This window comes from Coregonus clupeaformis, chromosome 15 (genome assembly GCF_020615455.1).
Source record: "Coregonus clupeaformis isolate EN_2021a chromosome 15, ASM2061545v1, whole genome shotgun sequence".
Taxonomy (NCBI): Eukaryota; Metazoa; Chordata; class Actinopteri; order Salmoniformes; family Salmonidae; genus Coregonus; species Coregonus clupeaformis.
This window is the reverse complement of record NC_059206.1, coordinates 20,479,805-20,501,519: the sequence shown is the minus strand read 5'-3', so window position 1 is coordinate 20,501,519 and position 21,715 is coordinate 20,479,805. Positions and strand designations below refer to the sequence as shown.

General features: G+C 42.1%; 1 protein-coding gene across 1 annotated transcript in view; it reads right to left on the bottom strand.

Moving 5' to 3' along the window:
- LOC121582250 (protein kinase C-binding protein NELL1-like) overlaps positions 1-21,715 on the bottom strand; it is a 604,927-nt gene that overhangs the window by 73,445 nt on the left and 509,767 nt on the right. Inside the window, exon 14 of the mRNA XM_041897923.1 lies at positions 11,058-11,180. Within this exon, the coding sequence (XP_041753857.1) occupies positions 11,058-11,180 (123 nt within the window). The remainder of the gene's footprint in view (positions 1-11,057; positions 11,181-21,715) is intronic.

Below are 21,715 nucleotides of genomic sequence, written 5' to 3'. Positions count from 1 at the left end.
AGCAGCAAAGGGGGGACCAACTCCAAATTAATGGCCATGATTTTGGAATGAGATGTTCGACAAGCAGGTGTCCCACATACTTTCGGTCATGTAGTGTATTTGATTTTGGATTTTAAGACCCCTTGAAGTATCAAAAGAAAATACTGTATGTAAAAATAATATTTGGCCTTACTGCTATTAGCCCTTACAAACACATTGAATAACAGACTCACTAAATGGAACAACAGAATCCCACCCCCCAAAAAACAAACAAAGGGAAGTTTGTTCTGAAGTGTCTGTCCTATATCTGAGCGATATAGAGAGAGACGACACAACAGTGGTAGGCCTGATCACCGACAACGATGAGACAGCCTATAGGGAGGAGGTCAGAGACCTGGCAGTGTGGTGCCAGGACAACAATCTCTCCCTCAATGTGAGAAAGACAAAGGAGCTGATCGTGGACTACAGGAAAAGGAGGGCCGAACAGGCCCCCCATTAACATTGACGGGGCTGTAGTGGAGCGGGTCGAGAGTTTCAAGTTCTATCATGGTCCAAACACACCAAGACAGTCGTGAAGAGGGCACGACCACACCTTTTCCCCCTGAAAAGATTTGGCATGGGTCCGCAGATCCTCAAAAAGTTATACAGCTGCACCATCAAGAGCATCCTGACCAATTGCATCACCGCCTGGTATGGCTACTGCTCTGCATCGGAAACGCCAAGTCTAGGTCCAAAAGGCTCCTTAATAGCTTCTACCCCCAAACCATAAGTCTGCTGAACAATTTATCAAATGGCCACCCAAACTATTTACATTGACACCCCCCACCCTTTGTTTTTCCACTGCTGCTACTCTCTGTTTATTATCTATGCATAGTCACTTTACCCCTACCTACATGTACAAATTAACTCGACTAACCTGTACCCCCGCACATTGACTTGGTACCGGTACCCCCTGTATATAGCCTCGTTATTGTTAGGTTATTTATTTATTTATTTTTTACTTTAGTTTATTTAGTAAATATCTTCTTAACTCTATTTCTTGAACTGCATTGTTGGTTAAAGGCTTGTAAGTAAGCATTTCGCGGTAAGGTCTACACCTGTTGTATTCGGCGCATGTGACAAACATAATTTGATTGGATTTGAACTGCATGTTCCAGTTTTAAAACAATTTTTTGGCCAAAGTGTTGAACATGAGCCACATGAGCCATCTACCCTGTTACATTCGATAGAGGGGTGATCCATTCCTGCCTCCATTCTTGCTCGGGTGATCTAGGAATATTATTTCCCCAATGATTTGTTAAAAGCATGGCTAAAAACCTTATTTTGGTGACCGGTAGGGAGTGCATGACACTGGAATCTTAATAAATTGGATTGACTGTGTCTCAAAAAAAATTAAAGGTAAATGAAGGTTGAATATTGTCACAAAACAACTGCAAGACGCTAAGCTTAAGCAAAAGGGAACATGTATTCTCCATTTCATCCCTTGCCAAGGAGATATATGGTTCTGGTACAAAGAGGAAGCTGGGTATGTGTGAATTTATAGCCATTGAGCTATAAAAGAACGGTATTGCCTCCGCCGTGAGGTCTAAAAATGCCATAACGAGCTAATGCTCACATCGTGTTGGTAAAGGCACAGGGCCTTGGAATTTTTCCTGTTCTCATATTTTGAGATCTCTCAGAGCCTAAATAATTAGCCAGAGTGCTAAATTCAGTGTCAAGGAGACACACTCTCTCTCTTACGACAGAAGTCCTTAATTAAATCTCACTTGATTTCCGGGTATACCCTTGTGTCGCACGGGTGATGCACACCCCAGTGTGTGGTAGTCATCGACCCAGTTGGACAGCTCACGTCCTCTCTCTGGTGGCGAAAAGTTGATAGCACCACAGCATATGATAATTTTTTGCAGCCAACTGACTTCCCTCCACACTTGCAATTGGAGTAGATTGCTTAAATGATTAAGCTACCAATTGGTAATCAGGTATGATCACAGTTTAATATTTTTTGCCAATTTACAAAACAATTAATTAAATAGTGTAGCTTGTTTGAACATTGACTCTAAAAACTGATCCTGTGTATCATAATGATCAATCACTGTTTTCAAACTGTTATTGTTGATCCATTACTCTTTCATTGCTGATTCATAGGTGGTTAATTGTTAATTAATTACTTTGCATGTATAGCTTACTGCTTGGTTATTGATTATTCATCAACACTTCAATATTTTAACCATTTCAAAACAGCTTGAACGTAGCACCAATAGTTTAAAGGACACTTAAACACGTTTTCTGGACAATGTATCTAACTGAAGGACTCATGACATGTTCATCTATTCTTGAAGCATACTGTGAAATTTTTCTTCTTCTTTTCTATGCCATTAAAATGGTTATAATGGGTATTTCGCTGTAAAATCAAATGTACAGATGTATGTTTGGTAACTACAGGCTACGCATTACATCGTAGGGACTGTTAAACTGTTTTTGTACAGGAGGAACATTCTGTGAGCACATATAAGGAAATCTCAGATTTATCTCACTGAACCTAAAGCAACAACAACATACAATAATTAGTATATATATATTTTTTATACCTAAAGGGGTTCTAAAATTCAAACTCAAATAGCTAAATGATCCATGGTATGACCATCTTATACTGAACAAAAATATAAAACGCAACATAAAAGGTGTTGGTCCAATGTTTCATGAGCTGAAATAAAAGATCCCCGCAATTTTCCATACGCACAAAAAGCTTATTTTTCTAAAATTGTGTGAACAAATTTGTTCACATCCCTGTTAGTGAGAATTTCTCCTTTGCCAAGATAATCCATCCACCTGACAGGTGGTGAGGCATCCTAGGTGAGGCATATCAAGAAGCTGATTCAACTGCATGATCATTACACAGGTGCACCTTGTGCTGGGGACAATAAAAGTCCCGTGTAGCTCAGTTGGTAGATCATGGTGCTTGCAACGCCAGGGTTGTGGGTTCGAATCCCACAGGGGACCAGTATGAAAAAAAAAATAATGCCCTCACTAACTGTAAGTCGCTCTGGATAAGAGTGTCTGCTAAATGACTAAAATGTAAAATAAAAGGCAATTTTTAAATGTGCAGTCTTGTCATACAACACAATGCTACAGATGTCTGAAGTTTTGAGGAAGTGTGCAATCGACATGCTCACTGCAGGAATGTCCACCAGAGCTGTTACCAGAGAATTTAATGTTAATTTCTCTACCATAAGCCGCTTCCAATGTCATTTTAAAGAATTTGGTAGTCCGTCCAACCGGCCTCACTACCGCAGACCATGTGTAACCACACCAGCCCAGGACCTCCACATCAGGCTTCTTCACCTGCGGGATCGTCTGAGACCAGCCCTTTTGTGGGGAAAAACTAATTCTGATTGGCTGGGCCAGGCTCCCCAGTGGGTGGGCCTGGCTCCCAAGTGGGTGGGCCTATGCCCTCCAAGGTAGATTACGGCCTAATGAATTTATTTCAATTGATTGATTTCCTTATATGAACTGTAACTCAGTAAAATCCTTAAAATTGTTACATGTTGCATTTATATTTTTGTTCAGTATAAAACAATTCCATAGCACACCCCCCCCAATGTTTTAGACTCTAAAGAAATAAAGAATAAACACCCAATATATAGAGTCCTGTGTAAACCTCAAGATCCAGACACACACACACACACACACACACACACACACAGTACACACACACACGTGCACGCAAGCACACACACACACAAGAAGCTTCCATCTGATGCCGACTGTGTCCCAAATGTCACCGTATTCCCTATATAGTGCACTATTGTTGACCAAAGCCCGATGGGTCCTGGTCCAAAGTAGTGCACTGTATAGGGAATACGGTGCCATTTGGGACGTAATTGCCGTTCTGTAAGGAATAGGATCTGAGATGATGACTGTAGACACTCTTCTTTGCGCCACTGCAGCAGCATAAGGCAAAAAATTGTTGTTTTGATCATTAGTGCCACATTTTTTACATTTTCCAATTAATCATGCATGCTTTCCACCATGGCATCCAGCGCGGATCTGAACAGCACAACTTACAGTGTTTTCCTACCGTCCTGCCAAATTTTGAAAAATAAATATTGCAGGGAAACAAGAACAGCATCATCTCCTATTCCGACACTCCTCCTCCCTCCCTCCCTTTCTCCCTCCCTCCCTTTCTCCCTCCCTCCCTTTCTCCCTCCCTCCATTTCCCCCAATGCAGAGAACATCATTACCCTCAGTATCACACCACTACGGCACGTGGTTAGACTATTCTAACACAGTCGCATGTTATTAGCTCAGATAGATGAGAAAAGAGCAGCCATCTCCCATTGTTCTCTAAGCCAGTGTTTAGGCCCCGCTGAAATCCTCTCTTTTTAAAAACCTCTTTTGTGTACAACAAACTGGTCCTCGAGAAAGAGAAAGACCATTAACAAGATTAGGGAGCTCATTTTGCAGCCGACAAAAGGATTTACAAGGCGCCTCTGTTCATTAAGCGGGAAGCTGGTGACAATACTGATCTATAATCTTTAGCTGGGCTCTGATTGAACTTCAGTGGCCCGCCTATTGTTGTGTGCTGGGGTTTTACGTAATGGCACACTCGCTGCTCCTCTGAGGATAACATGACGATGGAGAGAGGAAGAAGAGAGTGAGGGAGAGATAGACAGATGGAGGGAGAAAGAGACAGTAAGAGGAAAGAGAGAAAGAAAGGGTGATAGACAGAGAGAAGGAGTTCAACATTTACAATACATTTGAGAAAATGCTCGCTTCCAGAGACATACAGTAATTAGTGCATACATTTACAGTGAGGAAAAAAAGTATTTAGTCAGCCACCAATTGTGCAAGTTCTCCCACTTAAAAAGATGAGAGAGGCCTGTAATTTTCATCATAGGTACACGTCAACTATGACAGACAAATTGAGAAAAAAATTCCAGAAAATCACATTGTAGGATTTTTTATGAATTTATTTGCAAATTATGGTGGAAAATAAGTATTTGGTCACCTACAAACAAGCAAGATTTCTGGCTCTCACAGACCTGTAACTTCTTCTTTAAGAGGCTCCTCTGTCCTCCACTCGTTACCTGTATTAATGGCACCTGTTTGAACTTGTTATCAGTATAAAAGACACCTGTCCACAACCTCAAACAGTCACACTCCAAACTCCACTATGGCCAAGACCAAAGAGCTGTCAAAAGACACCAGAAACAAAATTGTAGACCTGCACCAGGCTGGGAAGACTGAATCTGCAATAGGTAAGCAGCTTGGTTTGAAGAAATTAACTGTGGGAGCAATTATTAGGAAATGGAAGACATACAAGACCACTAATAATCTCCCTCGATCTGGGGCTCCACGCAAGATCTCACCCCGTGGGGTCAAAATGATCACAAGAACGGTGAGCAAAAATCCCAGAACCACACGTTCACCTAGTGAATGACCTGCAGAGAGCTGGGACCAAAGTAACAAAGCCTACCATCAGTAACACACTACGCCGCCAGGGACTCAAATCCTGCAGTGCCAGACGTGTCCCCCTGCTTAAGCCAGTACATGTCCAGGCCCGTCTGAAGTTTGCTAGAGTGCATTTGGATGATCCAGAAGAGGATTGGGAGAATGTCATATGGTCAGATGAAACCAAAATAGAACTTTTTGGTAAAAACTCAACTCGTCGTGTTTGGAGGACAAAGAATGCCGAGTTGCATCCAAAGAACACCTTACCTACTGTGAAGCATGGGGGTGGAAACATCATGCTTTGGGGCTGTTTTTCAGCAAAGGGACCAGGATGACTGATCCGTGTAAAGGAAAGAATGAATGGGGCCATGTATCGTGAGATTTTGAGTAAAAACCTCCTTCCATCAGCAAGGGCATTGAAGATGAAATGTGGCTGGGTCTTTCAGCATGACAATGATCCCAAACACACCGCCCGGGCAACGAAGGAGTGGCTTCGTAAGAAGCATTTCAAGGTCCTGGAGTGGCCTAGCCAGTCTCCAGATCTCAACCCCATAGAAAATCTTTGGAGGGAGTTGAAAGTCTGTGTTGCCCAGCAACAGCCCCAAAACATCACTGCTCTAGAGGAGATCTGCATGGAGGAATGGGCCAAAATACCAGCAACAGTGTGTGAAAACCTTGTGAAGACTTACAGAAAACGTTTGACCTGTGTCATTGCCAACAAAGGGTATATAACAAAGTATTGAGAAACTTTTGTTATTGACCAAATACTTATTTTCCACCATAATTTGCAAATAAAATCATTAACAATCCTACAATGTGATTTTCTGGATTTTCTTTTCTCATTTTGTCTGTCATAGTTGACGTGTACCTATGATGATAATTACAGGCCTCTCTCATCTTTTTAAGTGGGAGAACTTGCACAATTGGTGGCTGACTAAATACTTTTTTCCCCCACTGTATTTAACTTTTCACCATGGGAATCAAACCCACAACCCTCACATTGCAAGCGCCATGTTCTACCAACTGAGCCACATGGGACCAGTTAAAGCTTCTAATTTCCATGTATGTGGTGTCTTCTCAACCCTTTCAGGATCAATAACAGTTAACTGGCTCTTGTGGTGGAGGCCAAGCTTTATGTGAACCAGCAATCATCTCTGTGACAGTGGGTATGAGGGGGAGGAGCAATTTGTGTGTGTGCCTGCATGTTTGTTTGTGTGTGTACGTGTGTATGCATATGTAAACAACCTATACATAACTGTCTTTTATCTTTTTCTTTCACAGATACGCATAAGCCTTGCCTATAGCCATGCTAAAGGCATTGCATTGGTTTAGTTCATACACTTGCTATAGTCTTTTACAATCTCCCTATTCTGTCAATTCCATCATATCAGCTGGCTGAAAAAATAAATTGTACTGGTAGAGTCACTAGGAAGACCAACAATACAATTCATAATTACTCTCCAGTAATACGGATCTGAGGTGCAATTTAATCACCATGCAGTGTCTGGGAGCAGAACTGGGCCAATGAAGGCAGACAGATTGATTCTGCAGAGCACATCTGCCTTATTTAGAGGGAAAGAGACTGCACACTTCACTCCCCTGAGATCTTAGAGGCAAAGGTCCAAGAAGAGCCTGCAGAAGGAGGAAATAAGCCCAGTGCGCTCTACTGTAGAGCTACATTACACCTCACCGGCAGACAGGCAGGCAGGTCTGTGTTTCTGGGGAAATCTAATAGGTTGGCCTCTGTGGGCAATCCCTATGGTACTCAGCCTTGCACAAATCAAGTCTTTACCAGAGAATGGTGGTTTTCTAAAGATGCGGCAGAATGGGTTGACAAGATATGGGAAGCGGCAGCCTCCTGTACTTATGGTGAAATATGAATGTGAATCGATATCGTGGCCCTGGTCTCTGCCTTATCTTGTGAACCAAAGACTCCTAAAGCAAGAGGAAAGAAGAGTTAAACAGAAAGAAGAATCTACCGTTTTCAACAATACTCGCTGGAGAATAGCTGAAGAAAAGGCTGCAGCTGTAAGAGCTGCAGATAAGTATAAGAATGAGATGGAGCTGAGTGCTTTTTACCCACTTAGTTCATGGACCACATACATCTCCATCTGTACAGAGCTGTCCTGGTCTGATCTTAGACATTATAGATGAAAAGGATGGACCAATGATGTCATATAGTGCAACATGTCATTTGAATGAGATACAGTATTCATGCTCATTACAGGTGAATGTAAAGTGTTGTATTGCACAATAGAAAATTGAGTGGAATCATGGATACAGAATGGCAAGACAAGACGGGGCAGTTCGATCCGGTCTCGCAGCCTCTGCCTTCTGAAACAGTCTTCCATTGTCCTCCAAGAGTGGATAAATATTCTCTCTTTAGTTAACCAGTTTACCTCCTCTATTCATACACCTCTATCGTTAGACACAGGGAAGGTGGAGTCACAGCACGAGGCTTAGCTAGCTACAGTACAACCAGCATACCTCTTTGTTAGGATTAGTAAGGATGCTATGTTAGCAACATTACTACCTGTTTACCTCTTTTGCATTAGCGTTAACAGGGGCGACAGGTAACCTAACAGTTAAGAGCATCAGGCCAGTAACTGAAAGGTTGCTGGTTTGAATCCCAGAGCTGGCAAGGTGGGAATAAATCTGCCGTTCTGCCCTTGAGCAAGGCAGTTAACCCCCAACAAGTGCTCCCTGGGCACCGATGACGTTAAATGAGGAATACACATTTCGGTTGAATGCATTCAGTGACTGACTACAGTAGGTACACCCTTTCCCTAGTTACATGCTTACCTCTTCTATATTAGCAGGGACATTATGCTAGCTACATTCCTACCACCTTACCTCTTCTGTCCCTCTCTGGTCTCGAACCAGGGAACCTCTGAACACATTGACATGTCACCATGAAGAAGCATTACTAGTAACGCCACAAAAGCTGTGGCTCATGCAGAGCAAGGGAAACAACTACTTCTAGGTCTCAGAGCAGGATATGTCTGAGATTGAACGCTACTAACACTCCGATAACCATTTCACATCGGCTACACAGTGACCGACAATATTAGCAGGGACAGACTCGGGACCTAGCCCAGATCTGTGACTCATTTATTCATTTCTAAGAGCACAGTGATGATGTATGATCAGACTGAGGAGAGACTCTCCTGGTCGATTGGCCAACGATAGGGCCATCACACGATAATGAATTCCCGGAGGGGACAGTGAAAATTGAGAATAGTTCCTACAACTCTGTCTCCATAGAATACTAATTGGCTGGGGAATAATTAATCTCATTATTTAAAATACTGGGCCATTTGAAGCAAATTTGACATGATTTATCGTAAATATAAACATAGATATGATCAGTTAGTGTGTAGTTGGAACGGTCTTTCTCTGAGCTGGTAGGAGTGCATTTCATATTCAAGTCATTGTTCTATGCGTTTTTCTCTGAGCAACACACCATTTTCCCCCAGTTGGACATTTGCATATTACTCATGATTTCCAGAGTGAAAAATGTGGAGGTGGCAGTAAAGTTGTTCGATGGCACTTTTGTTTCAAAAGAAATTCAGGAGCTGTTGTGTGCCTGGTGTTGGTGGGGTTGGAGACAATCCAGCATAGAAATTGTCTGGAAGGCACTTTGCAAATTGCATTGATCTCTCCCTGGACCTGCCTTCCACCTGCCTCCCATCCTAATGCCTCTCTATTACAGAGGGACACGGGGAGGTGGTGGTGAGACGACAGGTGTGATACACACACGCGCGCACAAACACACCTGTCTTACTCCCAAATAAAGAGAATTCCCTCTATTCTGCACTCTAATTACACACTTATTTGGTTGACACAGGGGACAGACAGCGATACAGTTCTAGAGCGAAAGAGTGAGGGAGGAGAGGAAGAGAAGAGAGGACTGTGTTTATTTTACTTGGAGACAGAACAAGATTAATAGAGCGAGATTAGAAGAGGAGAGTTAAGAAAAAGGGAAAAGGATGAGAAGAGGAGAGGTGTTTTCCTTGCCTGAGACTCGTGGTCGCCAGTTTATAAAAACACCCATACAGTGCATTCGGAAAGTATTCAGACCTCTTCCCTTTTTCCACATTTTGTTATGTTACAGCCTTATTCTGAAATTGATTAAATAAATACAAATCTCATCAATCTACACAAAATACCCCATAATGACAAAGCAAAGACAGATTTTTAGAAATGTTTGCAAATGTAAACCAAATTAAAAACAGAAATACCTTCTTTACTTAAGTATTCAGACCCTTTGCTATGAGACTCGAAATGTTTGAGATGTTTCTACAACTTGATTGGAGTCCACCTGTGGTAAATTCAATTGATTGGACATGATTTGGAAAGACACACACCTGGTGCGGTCTGCTCAATGCATCGCTGGGGGCACACTGCCTGCCCTCCAGGATATCTACAGCACCCGGTGTCACAGGAAGGCCAAGAAGATCATCAAGGACCCCAGCCACACAAACCATGGCCTGTTCAACCCGCTATCATCCAGAAGGCGAGGTCAGTACAGGTGTATCAAAGCTGGGACCTCAACGCCATTAGACTGTTAAATAGCCATCACTAGCCGGCCTCCTCCCAGTACACTGCCTTGAACTTAGTCACTGTCACTAGCAGGCTACACCCGGTTACTCAACCCTGCACCTTAGAGGCTGCTGCCTTATGTACATACACATGGTACACTGGTCACTTTAATAATGTAACACTGGTCACTTTAATAATGTTTACATACTGTTTACCCATTTCATATGTATGTACTGTATTCTAGAGAAGGACATCCTATTCAACTATTTTTGTACATATACTAGTCTATCCTACGTATTCTTCAGATATACTACATATTCTATCCACATACTGTCCATATTGTCTATACATCCCATTCTATCCCCCCTACCTTGTCACAACACAACTGATTGGCTCAAACGTATTAAGAAGGAAAGAAATTCCACAAATTAACTTTTAAGATGGCACACCTGTTAATTGAAATACATTCCAGGTGATTACCTCATGAAGCTGGTTCAGAAAATGCCAAGAGTGTGCAAAGCTGTCATCAAGGCAAAGGGTGGCTTTTAGAAGAATCTCAAATATAAAATATAGTTTGATTTGTTTAACACTTTTTTGGTTACTACATGATTCCATATGTGTTATTTCATAGTGTCGATGTCTTCACTATTATTCTACAATGTAGAAAATAGTAAAAATAAAGAAAAACCCTTGAATGAGTAGGTGTTCTAAAACTTTTTACCAGCAGTGTATATAAAACAAAAGCTAGACAATCAGGGAGCGTCGAAATTCCAAAAGCAATGGAAAGAGGAACATTAGTTGCACATTTTGACGGTGAAGTAATATGATATATTTTAAGTATTGCCCTCCGGACCTTGGTCGAAGACTGAATCCGGCCAGTTGGGCAAAATGAGTTTGACCCCCCTGGTGTAGATGGTTAGAGAGGGGCAAGGAGGGGCGAACCTTTCCTCTGCAGATGAGGAGAGAAGAGGAAAAAGGGAGGAGGTTGTGGATGTCCAGAGTAGGGGGTAGGGGTACCGATGGAGCTCAGGAGGGTTAGAGAGAGGTAGAGAGGGGGTAGAGAGGCATGGAGGGTGAGGCCTTACCTGTGCAGATGGAGCCGTTCCCCACATAGCCAGGCTTACAGGTGCACAGGTGGCCTCTGATGGTGTTGGTGCAGATGGCATTGTCGTCACAGGACCGCTGCCCACTGGCACACTCGTCATGTTCTGAGGGAGAGATGCAGCAGGGTCAAACTGTGTGGTAGTGTCTGTCTGTCTGGGTGCGTGCGTATAGACTACTCAGCAGTATGAGAGTGTGTTTGTATCATGAATACATGTTTGTGTCTTTGAATATGTGTGTGTTCGTGTCTGTGTTTGTATGCCGAGTGCGTACGTGTATCCCTCCTGTAGGGTCAACGTAAATTGTTTTCATTCAACAGTGTACTGTAGACTATCTCCCTCCCAGATCTGAGCTGCTTTACTGAGGGGCTGGTCTGAGCATTCAGCCTCAGGGAATAGGGAGTGGGTTTGCACCACAGGCAGTGTATGATCAAACACCATCTGTAGCCGCTCATCATTGCAAAAAAACAGCATCTCATTTACTCGCCTACTTCTGGGAATCCACGACAGGTTGTGTAACACAAACACAGCCAACAGTTATCTTCAATGCAGTTAACGATTCAAACATCGCCACACACTTGATCTTACGCTGCATGCAAACCAACTGTGGTAAACTGCATGCGTTCCGGTGAAGTTCATTCATTTCAATGGGAAGCAATCCATACTGCTGCTTCTCATCTGCCGGACTAGGCTAAGTTTGTAGCATGTGTTAGATTTTTCAACTTGTATGTTGCCCTGCCTTGTGGTCTCTGAAACGGAAGTGGATTAACCACCGAAGATGGTGCAAACGTGTTGTTTTCAACTACAGTATGTGTTTATGGGATAGCAACAAGATCACTTTTGACAGCTCAATATATTTACTTGAAAGGTACAAGATCAAAGTTTGTGATGTTTAGAATTCTATGCAATTATTTTGTATATGTATTCTATACCATTGCTATTACGGATTACGTTCATAATGAAGTTGAGGGCTGTAGCCTGTTGTTATTAGTAGGTCTATTGTACTTTTTACAATTGATTATCGCTATCATTATTATAGTAATGGAGGCTAGCCACTCCCATAGCCGCGGGAAGTAGTTTGGGGGTGGGGGTGCATTTTTTATATATTTTTATTCATGAAATAGCGCAGAGCAGCTGCTTTTGCGTCACAAGTAATCAGGTGTGTAGTGCTGGGGGAGCGTGAGGGAGCAGCCCTCCCTCACTTTTTTCAATTGAGAATACATGGAAAATTAATTCTGATCAATTCCAAATAAATTATATTTAATTACCATAAAATTCCATTTTAAAAAATAGAATGAGAAACCAAATAAATATGTAGGTGTGGTGATGTGATTTGAAGGAGTCAGGCGCAGGAGGGAATATCACAGAATAACAGGTTTATTCCGTTGACACAGCGGTACGCAGCAATGCATCAAACACTCCAGTGTGGAAATATACAGTGCACTGGAAACAACAAGGCACACGGGTGAATATCCCGGCAATACAAAATACAAGAGCTCCACCGAGCTAAACTAACCTCCACAATAAACAATCACACACAAAGACAAGGGGGCAGAGGGAACACTTATACAGGTACTGATGAGGGGATATGAACAACGTGTGTGTAATGAACAAGACAAAACCAATGGAATGATTAAATGAGGAGCTGCAGTGGCTAGAAGGCCGGTGACGACGAACACCGAAGCCTGCCCGAACAAGGAGAGGTGGCAGCTTCGGAGGGAGTCGTGACAGTAGTCTACAGCAGCCTAGAGGTACACTACCGGGCAAAAGTTTTAGAACACTTACTTATTCAAGGGTTTTTCTTTATTTTTACTATTTTCTACATTGCAGCAAAGCTGTCATCAAGGCAAAGGGTGTCTATTTGAAGAATCTCAAATACAAAATCTATTTTTATTTGTTTAACCCTTTTTTAGGTTACTATATGATTCCATATGTGTTATTTCATAGTGTTGATGTCTTCACTAATATTCTACAATGTAGAAAATAGTAAAAATAAAGAAAAACCCTTGAATGAGTAGGTGTTCTAAAACTTTTGACTGGTAGTGTAGGTAAATGGTGGTTTCTTCCCTCTCTTCTCTCTGGCGAATGATGAAGAACTGTAGGCTACATGTGTGCACTGCAGAGGCCCATTGGAATCTTGACAACGTCAGAAAGTTACAAAAATTAATTCACCTCTCTGCCTTGATGTTCATAAAACTCCACTGAGCTGCTCTTGTGCAGTGGAACCCAGAATGATATGTGACCACTTGGTTACAGCGAAAACGTTCTGCCGAGGACACCCAAACCAGAGTGGCCACCGTAAACCCCAAGAGCCTGACACTCTCTGGAAGTTGCTGTAGCCCACCTTGGGATCTTTAGCCTATATTGACTATTGGTTGAGACGCAGGGCCCGTTAGGGCCATAACATAATAAAAAATTATTTTTAGACTGCAGTCTTTTATGTCCAAGAATACAAATGTAAAATAAAAACGTATTTGGGGGGCCAAATAAAATCCTCCATGGGCCAAATTCTGCCCGTGATCCGCCAGTTGGAGAACCATGCAGTAGACAGTCACATAGTAGCTGCCTCAATTGCCTCCTGACCAGAAATGCTGGTATGGGGCCAGCTACTGTCAATCTGGGACCTAATATTTTCTATAAAGAATCGTAAAAACTGTTCGCAAAGATCAGGGGACGCTAGCATGTCACTTTTAGGGAGGGCACCAACAACACACTCAATTGTCTTAAACATAATTTTCATGTTGAGGGAGTTCTCAGAGATCAGGGTAAAGAATTAGTTAGCTCTTGCATCGTTTACTGAAACATTGTAATTTCTCATCAGATCCTTTAATATCTTATAGAATCCTTGAAGTTCGCAGGCCTTCCATTTACATTCAGCTAAATGGCACGTATCGTTCAATTTATAAAGCACAAGTGTGGTTATTTAACCAGGGTGAGACTCTGCCAGACAATTTATTCTTGATTTTAACTTGTGCCACTGAGTCTAAAGTAGCCTGTCATTGAAACTGTTCACAAAATCATCGGTGTGAAGACAAAAAACAGGATCAGTGGTTGAGGATAAAAAAGCATTCATGAATTTACTAGCAGTTGTGGAGTTAATGATGCAAGAGCGAGTTGGGACAGGCACATTTTTAGGAGGAGGAGGAGAAATCATTCTAAAAACAATACTGAGATGATTAGAGACACACACATCAATATTTTTCCAAGTTATCAATATTCAGATCATAGGACAGCACAAGATCAAAAGTATGGCCTTTGTTGTGTGTAGGGCCTACGGCATGTAGCACAAAGTTAAAAGATTCTAAAAGGTAAAGAAAATTGTCAGCTAGTGCATTGTTTGGGCAACAAATGATGTGGATTTTTAATAGACTATGAGGCGAAACTGAGTTAATCATCAACATATAGTTAACATTCTTTGTGGCTAACTGAATTGGGTCATTTCACTGTGTGTGTGGGTAAAAGAGGGAAGCTGACCCAAGGTCAAATTGCTTGCTCTTACTTAGATCCATGGTTGTCTTATCATATCAGACTGAAACTGGCTTGGGCCTTTTGTTTCTATCTTCAAACACAGTGAAAAGAGCCGGGGTTGAACAGAGTTTAAACTAAACATGAGTGTTTTTGCAAGATAAGGATTGATTGATTGTAGTACTCTGAACTTAATGAAAGTCGAATTTAGCCTCCCTCAGAGACAAAGGAAGTGGGCGGAGCAATTAAAGAGCGGGAAACTGAAGAGGGCACTATATAAACTGGAGGGAGAGAAGAAGAGGGGGTTCCAATCTGCAGATTGACCTGGCTTTGTTGAATTAAAAATAAAGTCATTCTTGATGCAACAAAAACTCTGTAAGACCTTTGATTTTTAATAAAGTATAGTGGTTATTTTCCACAACACACACAAGAATAATAGCCCTGTCAGAGAATTATGCAATGAACAAACTATTAGGTATAGGAGGGCGGTACACTATAATATACAAGATGGGCTGTTTCTTGTTCAAGCTAAAGATAAGACTCTCAAATTAGGAAGATTCGCCACATGACACCGGGCTACATATAAACGTGTCTCTATGAATGATGGCTACCACACCACCACGGCCAGACAGGCTGGATCTCTGTAGATAAGAAAAGGCTCGAAGGGTAATTTCATTTAAATAACTAAAATCCAATCCTCGAGTTAAAGCCAAATTTCAGTTAGCATGAAAATATCAATGTCATTGAAAATGATCAAATCATTGCATATGAACAACTTATTATTTAGAGATCTTACATTCAATAAACCGATCTTGACAAAGATAGCTGCCGGATTGACAGAGGTATTCAGTGGAGTTAGAGGAACATAAATAAGGTTACTTAGATTTAACGCACTACGGGACCTAATATGTCCTCTGTTGCTAATTATAACAGGGAGGACTGGACCCAGGCCATCAGTCTCTAAAACAGTTCGCAATGTTGCTGGAATAAATCCTGGAAACCCTGTGGTTAGGGTGAATCCAATCTAGTTTAAAAAGTGTGGTTTGTTCTCATAGCAAATCCTGTCGTTGCAAAGTTTCTTCAGGTACTCGTTTGGGCAACGAGGTGGCTGAAATGTTCCGAACTCCTTCGATAGCATGGGAGGGGGCCAGAGATAATTATTCTCTTCCCTGTGCTAGCGAGGATGGTAATTCTTTTTTTGTAGTCATCCCTCAGATTGCCTAAAGTGAAGGTTGTTAAAACCTATGTGAGTGACGATGGTGTCAATATTAGAGTAATTGGCCAGAACCGTGGGCAGGAGGGAATTGATGTCTTGGACACAGGCTCCGAGGTAACAGTGGACCTTGGTCAGTCCACAGACCATAGGCAGACCAAAATCTCTCACCATAGAGGAGCTCACAATGACGGTGGTCATGAGTGGGATGGGACTGCATCGGGCAGGGAAGATGGAGGCTTCGAGCCAGGCTAGCTGGTGTCATGACTCTCTTTACCAGAGTGCATAAAGTATTGAGTTAAAAATTAACAAAGGAGACTAGACGGACTCAGGCTGCAGCTTTTGTCTATATTGGTCCCGACCCTGAAAACCAACACGCGGTTGAAGAAGACGAAAGAGCCTCTAACAGTCAATGCTACGGTTGAGAAAATGTTCTAAGTACTGTATCTAAGTGAATTGAAGTGGGACCATCCGGTTACTCTATTCAAATCATCGTCAACAACACTGTTCTCATCACCCCATCGACACGGATCATCGACACGACTGATTAGCCGTCCTTAGAAGATCACTCTTCCAGAACGGGCAGAGTGAACATCACCCTGTTAGTCCACAGACTACAGAACCAGACAACTATAATCAAGAACACGAGGAGAAGACCCCATCGAGCCCTGTCCACGGAGGCCTGGGTCCAACAGAGATACACAACCTTCAAAACGTAAATACAGTTGAAGTCGGAAGTTTACATACACTTAGGTTGGAGTCATTAAAACTCATTTTTCAACCACTCCACAAATTTCTTGTTAACAAACTATAGTTTTGGCGGTTAGGACATCTACTTTGTGCATGACACAAGTAATTTTTCCAACAATTGTTTACAGACAGATTATTTCACTTATAATTCACTGTATCACGATCCAGTGGGTCAGAAGTTTACATACACTAAGTTTTTACATACACCTCCCGATTGGCGCAGTGGTCTAAGGCACTGCATCGCAGTGCTAGCTGTGCCACTAGAGATCCTGGTTCGAATCCAGGCTCTGTCATAGCTGGCTGCGACCGGGAGACCCATGGGGCAGCGCACAATTGGCCCAGTGTTGTCCAGGGTAGGGGAGGGAATGGCTGGCAGGGATGTAGCTCAGTTGGTAGAGCATGGCGTTTGCAACGCCAGGGTTGAGGGTTTGATTCCCACAGGGGGCCAGTATAAAAAATTATGTATGCACTAACTAACTAAAATGGAAATGTAAGTTGACTGTGCCTTTAAATTGCTTTAGAAGCTTCTGATAGGCTAATTGATGTCAATTGGAGGTGTACCTGTGGATGTATTTCAAGGCCTACCTTCAAACTCACTGCCTCTTTGCTTGACATCATGGGAAAATGAAAAGAAATCAGCCAAGACCTCAGAAAAAAATTGTAGACCTCCACAATTCTGGTTCATCCTTGGGAGCAATTTCCAAATGCCTGAAGGTACCACGTTTATCTGTACAAAAAATTGTACGCAAGTATAAACACCATGGGACTATGCAGCTGTCATACCGCTCAGGAAGGAGACGTGTTCTGTCTCCTAGAGATTAACGTATTTTGGTGTGAAAAGTGCAAATCAATCCCAGAACAACAGCAAAGGACCTTGTGAAGATGCTGGAGGAAACAGGTACAAAAGTATCTATATCCACAGTAAAACAAGTCCTATATCGACATAACCTGAAAGGCCGCTCAGAAAGGAAGAAGCCACTGCTCCAAAACCGCCATAAAAAAGCCAGACTACGGTTTGCCACTGCACATGGGGAAAAATATTGTATTTTTTGGAGAAATGTCCTCTGGTCTGATGAAACACAAATAGAACTGTTTGGCCATAATGACCATCTTTATGTTTGGAGGAAAAAGGGGATAGCTTGCAAGCCGAAGAACACCATCCCAACCGTGAAACACGGGGGTGGCAGCATCATGCTGTGGGGGTGCTTTGCTGCAGGAGGGACTGGTGCACTTCACAAAGTAGATGGCATCATGAGGAAGGAAAATTATGTGGATATATTGAAGCAACATCTCAAGACATCAGTCAGGAAGTTAAAGCTTGGTCACAAATGGCTTAAGGACAACAAAGTCAAGGTATTGGAGTGGCCATCACAAAGCCCTGAACTCAATCCTATAGAACATTTGTGGGCAGAACTGAAAAAGCATGTGCGAGCAAGGAGGCCTGCAAACCTGACTCATTTACACCAGCTCTGTAAGGAGAAATGGGCCAAAATACACCCAACTTATTGTGGGAAGCGTATGGAAGGCTACCCAAAACATTTGACCCAAGTTAAACAATTTATAGGCAATGCTACCAAATACTAATTGAGTGTATGTAAACTTCTGACCCACTGGGAATGTGATTTAAGAAATAAAAGCTGAAATAAATCATTTTCTCTACTATTATTCTGACATTTCACATTCTTAAATGAAGTGGTGATCCTAACTGACCTAAGACAGGGAATGTTTACTAGGATTAAATGTCAGGAATTGTGAAAAACTGAATTTAAATGTATTTGGCTAAAGGGTATGTAAACTTCCGACTTCAACTGTACATGCATTATTTCTTACCAAATGGGTGGCGGATCGGGGTAAGGTATTAGGATTACTGTGAGCATGGTTCCATGTGTGTCCAAGTGTTCTCTCTCTCACTCTCTCTCTTTAACTCACCATCTGTTGTAACAAGTGTCATATTGTGTTAGTCCGCTAGGGACCCGTTTTCATTGTATTAAGTTTCTAATCCCTACCAATACTGTGTACGTGTTTGTATCTTGTATTATCATTTTAGTTAGTTAGTAAATAAATAATTAAATCAATTTGTGTGGTATAGAAGGATCAGTAAGACCCGGGTTCGTGCAGACTTAAAGAGTCTACGACTTTCAGAATGAGACTGATATGAGGTAAATGATTAATAAATGACTAAGAAATTATATAAAATATATCTAGATATCTTTAGAGTTAATTCGGGAACGGTAACTTGTTAAACAACTACAGTGGGGAAAAAAAGTATTTAGTCAGCCACCAATTGTGCAAGTTCTCCCACTTAAAAAGATGAGAGAGGCCTGTAATTTTCATCATAGGTACACGTCAACTATGACAGACAAATTGAGAATTTCTTTTCCAGATAATCACATTGTAGGATTTTTAATGAATTTATTTGCAAAATATGGTGGAAAATAAGTATTTGGTCACCTACAAACAAGCAAGATTTCTGTCTCTCACAGACCTGTAACTTCTTCTTTAAGAGGCTCCTCTGTCCTCCACTCGTTACCTGTATTAATGGCACCTGTTTGAACTTGTTATCAGTATAAAAGACACCTGTCCACAACCTCAAACAGTCACACTCCAAACTCCACTATGGCCAAGACCAAAGAGCTGTCAAAGGACACCAGAAACAAAATTGTAGACCTGCACCAGGCTGGGAAGACTGCATCTGCAATAGGTAAGCAGCTTGGTTTGAAGAAATCAACTGTGGGAGCAATTATTAGGAAATGGAAGACATACAAGACCACTGATAATCTCCCTCGATCTGGGGCTCCACGCAAGATCTCACCTCGTGGGGTCAAAATGATCACAAGAACGGTGAGCAAAAATCCCAGAACCACACGGGGGGACCTAGTGAATGACCTGCAGAGAGCTGGGACCAAAGTAACAAAGCCTACCATCAGTAACACACTACGCCGCCAGGGACTCAAATCCTGCAGTGCCAGATGTGTCCCCCTGCTTAAGCCAGTACATGTCCAGGCCCGTCTGAAGTTTGCTAGAATGCATTTGGATGATCCAGAAGAGGATTGGGAGAATGTCATATGGTCAGATGAAACCAAAATATAACTTTTTGGTAAAAACTCAACTCGTCGTGTTTGGAGGACAAAGAATGCAGAGTTGCATCCAAAGAACACCATACCTACTGTGAAGCATGGGGGTGGAAACATCATGCTTTGGGGCTGTTTTTCTGCAAAGGGACCAGGACGACTGATCCGTGTAAAGGAAAGAATGAATGGGGCCATGTATCGTGAGATTTTGAGTGAAAACCTCCTTCCATCAGCAAGGGCATTGAAGATGAAACGTGGCTGGGTCTTTCAGCATGACAATGATCCCAAACACACCGCCCGGGCAACGAAGCAGTGGCTTCGTAAGAAGCATTTCAAGGTCCTGGAGTGGCCTAGCCAGTCTCCAGATCTCAACCTCATAGAAAATCTTTGGAGGGAGTTGAAAGTCCGTGTTTCCCAGCGACAGCCCCAAAACATCACTGCTCTAGAGGAGATCTGCATGGAGGAATGGGCCAAAATAACAGCAACAGTGTGTGAAAACCTTGTGAAGACTTACAGAAAACGTTTGACCTGTGTCATTGCCAACAAAGGGTATATAACAACGTATTGAGAAACTTTTGTTATTGACCAAATACTTATTTTCCACCATATTTTGCAAATAAATTCATTAAAAATCCTACAATGTGATTTTCTGGATTTTTTTTCTCATTTTGTCTGTCATAGTTTACGTGTACCTATGATGAAAATTACAGGCCTCTCTCATCTTTTTAAGTGGGAGAACTTGCACAATTGGTGGCTGACTAAATACATTTTTTCCCCACTGTATTCCGGCATTGCCCCAAATTCCTAATGAGTTAATTGTTACATGATTACTTTAATCTAGTAACAATTAAATATAATAGATAATTATTCGATAAATAATAGTCATCACAATAATGAAAGTCACTTTACGACATATTGGTGCCCCCGTGCGAGGAATCCAAACATATTGGAGCCCCCGTGTGAGGAGTCTAAGATAGAACTAGGCCTTACTTTTGAATTCAGTCTATAGGAATTGTATAGCAGGATACGTTATACACCAATAGCGCTGTAGGCAGGATTGTTGTTGAGAGTGGCGTGTGTGTGGTCCCTTTTCATCCAGATACTAGTAGGGAAAGATTGACTCCGGTGTTGTATATCTGACGAAAAGTCAATGTACAGAGGGTGAAAAAAGTATTTGAACTCCTGCTGATTTTGTACGTTTGCCCACTGACAAAGAAATTATCAGTCTATAATTTTAATGGTAGGTTTATTTGAACAGTGAGAGACAGAATAACAGCAAAGAAAATCCAGAAAAACGCATGTCAAAAATGTTATAAATTGATTTGCATTTTAATGAGGGAAATAAGTATTTGACCCCCTCTCAATCAGAAAGATTTCTGGCTCCCAGGTGTCTTTTATACAGGTAACGAGCTGAGATTAGGAGCACACTCTTAAAGGGAGTGCTCCTAATTTCAGCTTGTTACCTGTATAAAAGACACATGTCCACAGAATCAATCAATCAATCAGATTCCAAACTCTCCACCATGGCCAAGACCAAAGAGCTCTCCAACGATGTCAGGGACAAGATTGTAGACCTACACAAGGCTGGAATGGGCTACAAGACCATCGCCAAGCAGCTTGGTGAGAAGGTGACAACAGTTGGTGCGATTATTATTATTATTCGGCTCCATGCAAGATCTTACTTCATGGAGTTGCAATGATCATGAGAACGGTGAGGAATCAGCCCAGAACTACGCGGGACGATCTTGTCAATGATCTCAAGGAAGCTGGGACCATAGTCACCAAGAAAACAATTGGTAATACACTACGCCGTGAAGGACTGAAATCCTGCAGCGCCCGCAAGGTCCCCCTGCTCAAGAAAGCACATATACAGGCCCGTGTTTGCCAATGAACATCTGAATGATTCAGAGGAGAACTGGGTGAAAGTGTTGTGGTCAGATGAGACCAAAATGGAGCTGTTTGGCATCAACTCAACTTGCCGTGTTTGGAGGAGGAGGAATGCTGCCGATGACCCCAAGAACACCATCCCCACCGTCAAACATGGAGGTGGAAACATTATGCTTTGGGGGTGTTTTTCTGCTAAGTGGACAGGACATTTTCACCGCATCAAAGCGACAAAGGGAAATCCCTCCTGAGATGTGATC